Source organism: Gymnoscopelus braueri, assembly GCF_963280865.1.
Source record: "Gymnoscopelus braueri genome assembly, chromosome: 2".
In the NCBI taxonomy this organism is placed as follows: domain Eukaryota; kingdom Metazoa; phylum Chordata; class Actinopteri; order Myctophiformes; family Myctophidae; genus Gymnoscopelus; species Gymnoscopelus braueri.
In genome coordinates this window covers 12867596-12877406 of record NC_137604.1, presented here as the reverse complement: position 1 = coordinate 12877406, position 9811 = coordinate 12867596, and the positions used below count along the sequence as shown (strand labels likewise).

At 42.1% G+C, this 9811-nt stretch overlaps 1 protein-coding gene across 1 annotated transcript; it reads left to right on the top strand.

Annotated features, from left to right (window-relative positions):
• Window positions 1-799: 799 nt before the first annotated feature.
• On the top strand, window positions 800-9291 carry LOC308094208 (extracellular calcium-sensing receptor-like; the record flags this gene model as incomplete). Its single annotated transcript, XM_080440718.1, has 6 exons — window positions 800-946; window positions 3304-3390; window positions 3716-3904; window positions 4322-4516; window positions 7829-7952; window positions 8387-9291. 6 exons carry the CDS (start codon window positions 800-802, stop codon window positions 9289-9291), a joined length of 1647 nt encoding a protein of 548 aa, XP_080296844.1.
• Window positions 9292-9811: the final 520 nt, after the last annotated feature.

The following is a 9811-nucleotide window of genomic DNA, read 5'->3' as shown; positions in this document are numbered from 1 at the left end:
ATCAGGATGGAATATGAAAAATCTGAAAGACAGGTTTTGTTTAATGACTATAGAGATACTGTGTACCGATTTGCGAGATTTTTGGACAAAATCTGTAGGAGTACTGTCAAAAAATATGTTTTGCACAAATCGGCCTCCTGGTGGCGCTATAAAAGGCCCATGTGAAAAATTTGGGGCAGAAGTTCGGAATTGGCATCCAGGGAGTGTGTGTGCACAGTTTCGCTGCGATCAAGCCAACGGTGGCGGAGATTAGCTGGTGACAGACGGACGGACGGACGGACGGACGGACGGACACACGGACACACGGACACACGGACACACGGGAGGTTTGTTTCCGATCCACTCCACAGTCATCTATCCTGAGGTGAACTTCACCTCCAGGCAACTGGACCCAGATAGCAAAGATTTGTGAGTATCATACATGCAAATAGCAAGTAGGTAAATATAGAAAGGCCTAACCAGGGACAGGGGTCGCAAATTAGCCTTGGCTAGAAACCCCACATACAATTCATGTTTGTATAACTTGATACAATGTTTTTTGTATTGTCCCTGTCAAATAAACATATAAATAAAGCAAGAGAACAGGGCAACTTGTTTTGACAGTTTTGTTAGTATGTTGTTTATTTCTGCAAATATAATGTTTTGTGTTAGTCTTTACGATAAGGGGTTCAGGTCTGTCCAGATCATGGAGTTTGCCATCACAGAGATCAACAGAAACCCCAGCCTGCTGCCCAATGTGACTCTGGGCTATGGGATCTATGACGACGGTTTCACAATCAGAGGTGCTCTCCATGCAGCGATGTCATTAGTCAACGGGAGAGAGGAGCGGTTTGAATTGGACGAGAGCTGTGTCGGGTCCCCTCCGGTGCTGGGGATTGTGGGCCCCGCTTCCACAACACTCTCTATTGCCGTCTCTAGTGTGTTGGGTCTGTACAGAGTGCCCATGGTAAGTTTATTACTTCATCTCTAGTGTGGTAGGTCTGTACAGAGTGCCCATGGTAAGTCTGGTAAAGCCTTTTGCCAGCTCCAATTTGATTTATGCTCAATTTTGGTTATTTATTTACAAATGTGATGAACATTGTATATTGTCTTTTTTACAGCTTGAAATACTTGATATTTGTTACAGGCAGAAACCCTTTATTTCCTTTCAACTTTTAATGTTTTCTTTTTTTTCCTCTCTCTCTCTCTCTCGTAAATTAATGCCCTACTTTGTTACACAAAAGTACTAAAAGATATCCGCTCACATATATATATATGTCACAGTACGTTTGGAGAACCAGTACGATTGAAGACAGAGCGCTCGTTTTTAGGCACGGGGCTCCTTCGGGGCGAGGCGGGGCTTTTCGAGACAGGGTTTATTAGCGAGGCTCGCGAGGAGGAGAAGGAGGACGCGGCGCTGCGAGGCGTGGGTTTATTACGCGAGGCTCGCGAGGAAGAGGAGCCTCCTCCTCCTCCTCCTCCTCGTGTAATAAACCGTCCCGTCCTCTCCTTCTCTCCTTCTCCTCCTCCTCCGAGGAGGAGAAGGAGAACGCGGAGAGGCGGGGCTTTGATGCGCCGAGCGGACCTGTCTTTTGTTGTTCCCCCCCACATAGCAACCAGGAAGCTACGCTAGGGGAACCATAATATCTATGAGGGGAACGCTGAACACGCGTTCACACGCACACGCTTGTCCATGACGGAGGCGCGCCGAGTCCTGCTTTCAATAAACCAAAAAAAGCATGAGCGTGTGTGTGTGTGTGTGTGTGTGTGTGTGTGTGTGTGTGTGTGTGTGTGTGTGTGTGGCCATATATGTTTGTGCACAAGCCTGGCTTGTGGCTCCCTCTAGTGCTGGGTGGGTGGTAAAAACGAGCGCGCTTTCTTCAATCATACTGGTTCTCCAATCATACTGTAACATATATATATAATATCAAGCGTACCATGATGTGACACGTTGTAGATCAGCTATTTGTGGGGGGGTTTTTTAAGTTAAAGTATTTAAGTCTGTGTGGGTTTTCATAAACATTTCACCAATGAAAATTATTAGCTTTTGACTAAATAATGACTACATTAGATCCATTGGAGCAGAGTTTATTTTTTTTGTTATTACATTTATTGAAAAATAACTGGATTTCTGCCGACAGCGACAACATTTTATTTGCAGACAGACCATGTGAGTGGAGCACATTTTGGTTTTCAGAGGGTCAGAGCAATGGGCCTGAAGAGGTTTGATTCTCTGCCCGGACCTAAACGTAACATAATAATCTATATGTGTCCCCATGTTTTGTAACCTTATACCAGGGTTCTTCGATGTTCCCCCCAGAGTAAGGATGCTAGGGTTCAAGTGGTTAATTAAAACAACAGTTCCCATCATTCAAACATTTGACGTTACTTGTAGTAACTCTTGAGGACCACCTAGATGTCCCGGACCCCCTGCTGAACACCCCTGCCTTAAACTGTATCAATCACTTTGGTCAATCCATAAAAAGGTTGCAAAATGCAACATGTGTGCACAACGCACGTCCCTGGTCTCATAAGATCCCGTAGGTCATTCCTAAAGGTTTTCTGCTTTGCTGTCTGTAAAGTCTGACTGTTTAATTCCTCATCAACAGCAGACCTCAGACTAACAAGGAAAATAAATCCAAGGCACTCCGTCTTCCAGTGGAAATAATATATCGTCTCTGTCGGGTGGAAACCTCATTATGTCCAAAACCGTTACTTTTCAGGATTCAAATTCAAAAGCATCAAAAGTAGCAGATCTACAAGCTCGAAACGTGTCGCTTCACGCCGCGTTTCGAGCTTGTGGATCTGCTACCTTTGATGCTTTTGTGTGAAGCTGTAGTATGATCAAGTAGGGCGTTTATATACGAAAAAAAAGAAAAAGTAAAAATATGGAGATAACAGGTTTTCTGCCCGACAACAAGGATATGACCTACTGTACACGTGTCGAACCTCTCAGGTCATCATTGTGGTCTGAAGTGCCCTGGATGTCTTTCTACCTCCCTGTTCCACCAAAGTGCATCTGTCCAGTGAGACGCTTCCTTCTCTTGTTTTAAATGGATAATTCCAACGTCAGTTATGTTTTTTTTTATCAGTCAATTGAAGGCAATTTGACAATTTGAAATGGAAGTGTTCTGCTTTCTGCTGCTTTTACCTATTTTAGTGAGTCCTTTCAAATGCTTTCGGGAGAGGGAGAGGCCGAGGGGGTGATTATCCCACTGGATTTATTTTTGTATTCTCTTGTGCTCATAATGCTCATATTCTCTGCTTGCAGTGGACGTTTGGGGAATGAAACAACATATTCCAGATGTTTCTGTCTTTATACAGATCAGTTACTTTGCCACCTGCTCCTGTCTGAGTGACCGTCACCAGTTCCCCTCCTTCTTTAGAACAATCCCAAGTGGAGCCTTCGAGGTGAACAATAGATGTGTTTGTTTTGGTAATGTGGGGTAGTGAAGGGCAAAATTCAACAAGGTCAGAAAAATGGCGAAAATAGTAGATCTAAGGACATTCCCTCTATGCTTTCAGTTCGTCTTAGTTGGTTTTGTAATTACGCACAACACAGTTTCACTTGGTTATCATTGTTGTTAAGACCTCGTTTTTATTACCTGAAATGTGTTACCTAAAATGTATTTTTAAAATTATTATCATTTTTTAATTCAAGTTTTTTTGTTATTCCATTACTTTTAGTTATCTATAATGACCCTGATCTAGACTAATTAAATATCCCTCCAATCAGGTGCGAGCTATCCTCCAGATAATGATGCGGTTTGGGTGGATCTGGGTAGGACTGGTGGTCGATGATGACGATTTAGGCCACAGTATCGCCAGGACCTTCCGGTCAGAGCTTGACCGCTCTGGCCTGGGATGTCTGGCGTACGTGGAGGTTATGGCCCCGAACATGGCCGTCATTCAGAGGATCGCCACTGTGATCATGGAATCCACGGCTTGTGTGGTCATTTATTATGCACAATATCTGGGAAATGTCGTGGTGGAGGTTGGGCTTTATGATACATACCTATGATTTTAGGATTCATGATTATAGGGGATCTGAATTTAGATAATACAGTATTCAAGGCAAGATTTCATGTATTGGTGTTTGAGTTGATATTGTTTAATTTGTTGGGAGAATGGGGTGGAATTTGAATATGCAGTATTCAAGGCAATTTATTTGTTGTTATTTTTTGGCACATTTATTGTAAGCATCTTACAAAGAAATGTGCAAAATCTATGTCTGTCTGTGTGTCTGTACGTCCGCCGGTTGTTCACATACCTCGAGAACCGTCCGACCGTCCGACTTCAAAGTCAGTGTGCGCGTCACCAACGATTCTGTTCAACCCATTAGATGATGAAGCAGAATGTGACAGGTCTGCAGTGGCTGACCAGGACTGGCCTTACGACAAAAACTATACTCCACCATCCTGACTTCATGCCCTACATGACAGGACACCTGGGCCTCGCCGTCCAGCGTGGAGACATACCAGGTCTGAGGGACTTCCTGATGAAAATACATCCTGACAATGATCCTGACAACACTGTAGTGAGTCTTTTGTTTCATTCAGTATTCAAAGGTAGTTTAAGTGATTTTCTTTGGTTAAAGTAAGTGTTGAATAGCTCTATATTCTGATAGTACTCATTGCTGTAGAGTGTTTGTTTAGTAACAGGGGTCTCCATGTCTCTCCTGCTCTTTATTAAACAGAAAATTTTCAGGTCGGGTGCAAATTTTATCCAATCAGGATAGAGAACTCAGACAGGATACAGATTAAACAAGTGGAATTGGAAGTGACAAATAAATGAGCAGAAAAAATGTTGAACTGGAACACTATAAAATTGAAGCTGATGAATGGGTGCTCTCTCCTGATTGGCAGACTTTTTGTCACCTACCTGAAAATGTATTTTCTGTTTATTAAAGAGCTGGAGAGACAGGGCGACCCCTGTTACTGAACAAACACTCTATAGCAATGATTACTATCACAATATAGAGCTATTTAACAATGTTACTGAACAAACACTAGCAATGATTACTATCACAATATACAGCTATTTAACACTGTTACTGAACAAACACTCTATAGCAATGATTATTATCACAATAGAGATCACTTACCCTACCTTTAAGCTGCAATTTTAAACTGATGTCTGCTAATGTAATTGTAAATGTCTGCTAATAATTCACATGGTTTCATGGTGTCTTCAGGTGAGGTTGTTTTGGGAGCAGACATTTTGGTGTACATTTCCACTCCAAGATGATGTGGTTGATGTAGGAGGGGAGTATGATGTAGAGATCCCAGTGTGTACTGGACAAGAGGACCTAGAAAAAACATGGTTGTTGGATATGTCTGACGTGAGGGCAGAGTATAATGTGTACAAGGCTGTGTATGCTCTGGCCCATGCCCTCCATGACATGCTGCAGTGTAAGCCAGGAAGAGGGCCTTTCATTGGGCACAGCTGTGCCAGTGTGCAGACAATACAGCCATGGCAGGTATACAAGATCAATTCACACTTTCTGTTAAGGTTTTCTATTTGGACTCAGAATAATAATAACATGTAAATAGTGCCTAACTTTGATCAGAGGTGGAGGAGCCGACTTTTAGATATTGGACAGTTAGCAAACCCAACTACTCTGTAGTTGGGTTTGCTAACTGGGCCTGGTTCCCTGATCTGTGTGAGAGAGAGAGAGAGAGAGAGAGAGAGAGAGAGAGAGAGAGAGAGAGAGAGAGAGAGAGAGAACTATTCAGAGAACAGACTTGTACAGAACAATTTGCCATTTGGAAAATAACCTTATAATCTCATTATAATTGAACAAAAGTAGCTTACTGATTAGGCTATTTTGTTGTTTGTATTTTTTGTTGCTATAGTAACGTTTCAAACCAATGCAGAACTCAAACAATGGGACTTAATTATCAGTTTGTAATGAACACGTAATATGCATGCTTGTGAATTATTTGTTTTATATTAAAGACATTTTCCCATTGTGCAAGCAATACTTCTTGGCTAATTATTGCTTGCAAAATATAATTTTAATCTAATTTCCAATCTCGTAAAAGATACAAGATACAAATCTAAAATAGCAATATACTATCCCTGTAATTATTTCAGATTTAGGAAGGTAAGATACAACTCTTGTAGTAAAGGCAAACTGCCACCATGTATTAACTACAATTAATAGCCTATTATTTGATATTAGCTACCACAAAATGACATGTCATGTGATCATGTGTAACCAAGTCCTTTTTAACAGAATGTACTGTAATTTACATCACTTAACAATAAACAGACAGCCAACTACAGAATTTGGCCACTGATGTCTGCACTCAGCTGCTATAGAAATATAGTGAATAGAACACACCTTTCATTGACTGTCATCATGCTAACCTGCAGTGCACATGCACAACATTCAGATAGATGGCCTGTGTATGTAGTCAGACCCTCATACTTATTTCTTATAGGCTTTGATTGATCATTATACTTTGTTTTGATGTAGCCTTCACAACGTGTTGTTTGTCATTCTAGATGAGCACGCTTGGGGCTGTTCTCTTCTGTTAGATTATCTCTCTCCTCTCTGCGATCCACCTACACCTCAAAAGCACATGAACTTAAACCCTTAAAGGTTCTATGACATTCATTTTCACTTTTTTATATTTTTTATGTTTTTTGGGGGGTTTTATGACTTCAAATACACCTAAAAAATCTTAACTTTGAACATTCAGTGGATTTTCTGTGGTCTGGGGTTTTCTGAATAATTAGGCTGAAAAGTAATCTGAGCTTGGCCCTTCGACAGTGAGGTCACAGTCGATTAATCCCGCCCACTCTCTTCCTCGCCCCTCCCCTCCCCTATCCTTTCCTTTGGGGGGGGCGGAGCAGAGGCGATGATTGGCAGGCAAAATCCCTCACCAGCGACACCCGCAGGCAAAGATTTCTTTTTTCATTGCAGTTGAAAAGGCTTTAGAAATGTGAGAGAAAAACACCTGCCATGGATAAATGGAGTGGAATTTTTTGTTAAAACTTTCTATACACGTTTGAAGGACCATGACAAAGACTTTTAATGTGTGGTAAAACTGAACGTCATGAAACCTTTAAGGTCAAGTGAAGGCTATTCTGTACTGTAGTTGTTCTACTCGTCTAGCCTGGGACCAGACGCATCTGCCAGTGCAAAATAAAATTGCCCTATGCGATTTGGGTCTGGCACCGCTCCGTTGTGAATCCATTTCCTGCTCCCGAAGTCTGGGGTGACCAATCAGGGCCCAGTATTCAAATATGGGAGACTGTAATTGGTAGTTGGTTGTAGGTCTAACCAATTGCGTCGAGAGTCATTGTTTTGATCCCGCCCCCTTGGGAAAAAAACGTCCTCATAGTGGCACCAGACTCATATCCACGCAGTGATATAGTCTGGCTATGCGAGGCTACTACTCATCCATATTAGTGCCGTTTAGCAGAGACATCGCTTGCTAAATAGTTTCACAAACATGGGGAAGTGCAGTGTGTGAGTTGATGTTGTTAAATTCCCTTGTCGTATACACACTTTCTAGCTTTTGTATTACCTGGAAAAAGTCAACTTCACCACATCATCTGGGGATGATGTATCATTTGATGAGAATGGAGATACTTTACCCATCTTGGATATCGTGAACTGGGTGTGGCTCCCTGATGGAAGTTTAAATGTTCAAAATGTAGGCGTGTTCAAGAAGTCAGCCTCCGGAGATGAAGAACTCATCCTTGATGAAGACAGAATCTTCTGGAGCTTTGAATCCACAAAGGTCACTTCAGCTTTCTAAAATAACCAATGCTGATCTCATGATGTGAATGTCATTTAATTTAGTCTGAGATTAATCATAGATAATCTCCTCTGTAGCCTCCTCGGTCAGTGTGCAGTGAGAGCTGTTCTCCTGGAACCCGTGTGGCCAGAAGGAAAGGAGAACCTGTCTGCTGCTTTGACTGCATTGCATGTTCTGAGGGAGAGATCGGCAACAAGACAGGTTTACATTACATTACTAGTCCATACCCAGGGATGCTCACACCCAAACTATGTGCGTACTTGAGACAAGGGATTACAACTGCCACTACAGATCCATAGTCTGTGGCAAAGAACCAAGAAAATTCAGTGCCCATGTGCAAGTTCCGATCATTTGGTCAACTCACTAAGGAGATACATGGTTACAGACAGACAGACAGACAGACAGACAGACAGACAGACAGACAGACAGACAGACAGACAGACAGACAGACAGACAGACAGACAGACAGACAGACAGACAGACAGACAGACAGACAGACAGACAGACAGACAGACAGACAGACAGACAGACAGACAAACAGACAGACAGTAGGATAGGATAGGATGTAACAATGTAGGTTACCTTTAGGACAGTACCTTACTTGTCTGACCCTTTAACCTTGCTGTCTTTGTTAGACTCTACAGAGTGCACCAGTTGTCCAGAGGACTTCTGGTCCAGTCCCCAGCATGACCACTGTGTCCCTAAGATCATGGAGTTCCTCTCCTACCATGAGGCCCTTGGTATCTCCTTGACAACCATCTCATTGATAGGCACACTTATCTGTGCCATTGTCCTGGGAATTTTCGTCAATTATCGAGACACGCCCATGGTGCGCGCCAACAACTCAGAACTCAGCTTCCAACTCTTGCTGTCACTCAAACTATGTTTCCTGTGCTCTCTTCTTTTCATTGGCCGCCCCAACCTCTTGACCTGTCAACTAAGGCATGCAGTATTTGGGATCAGCTTTGTGCTGTGTGTCTCGTGTATCCTGGTAAAGACTATGGTGGTGTTGGCCGTGTTCAAGGCCTCCAAGCCTGGGGGTGCAGACATTATGAAGTTGTTTGGTGCTATGCAGCAGAGAGGAATAGTTCTGGCTCTTACTTCCATCCAGGTAATAATCTGCACAGCCTGGCTTGTGTCTGCTTCACCAACTCCTCATAAAAACACACAATACCACAGTGATAAGATAGTTTATGAGTGTCAAGTGGGATCAACAGTTGGTTTTGCAGTGTTACTAGGTTATATTGGTTTACTGGCACTCCTCAGCTTTGTCCTAGCGTTCATGGCAAGGAATCTCCCAGACAATTTCAATGAAGCCAAGTTAATCACGTTCAGCATGTTAATCTTCTGTGCCGTGTGGATAGCCTTCATCCCAGCATATATCAGCTCTCCAGGAAAATATGCAGATGTAGTGGAGGTATTTGCTATTTTAGCATCTAGTTTCGGCGTTTTGTTGGCATTGTTTGGACCAAAGTGTTGTATAATGATTTTGAAACCTGAGAGAAACACTAAGAAAGCCATCATGGGTCGCGGAACATAGAAGCAGAAATGCAAAGATAATACATTTTCTGTATATTTTGTAACAATAGGTGTGTATGCAGTCTGGTCAGATATGCAAACATCTGTATGATAAATAAAAGTTAATGAAAAGTTGAATACCCTCCTTTGTGTGATATGTTCATGGTCAAAAGGGAGAACAGCAGCCGCAAACTCAAACACTGTGCAGGTACCTAAGAGTTTAATGCAAGCATCCAGGCTTGATTGATTGATTGATTGATTGATTGATTGATTGATTGATTGATTGATTGATTGATTGATTGATTGATTGATTGATTGATTGATTGATTGATTGATTGAATACTCTATTAACAGCTTGCAAGTAGTACAGAGGTACGATTTACAATCACTGTTAAAAGGATAACACAAAAAGCCCTTGTTTCCATTGTGGTCGTGTGTATTCAATTAATTAAGACATTTAAAGACAATATACAATAATAAACAAGACATAATCAACACTACTAGCAATGGCCGTATACGTACAGTAAACAGGGGGGGGGGGG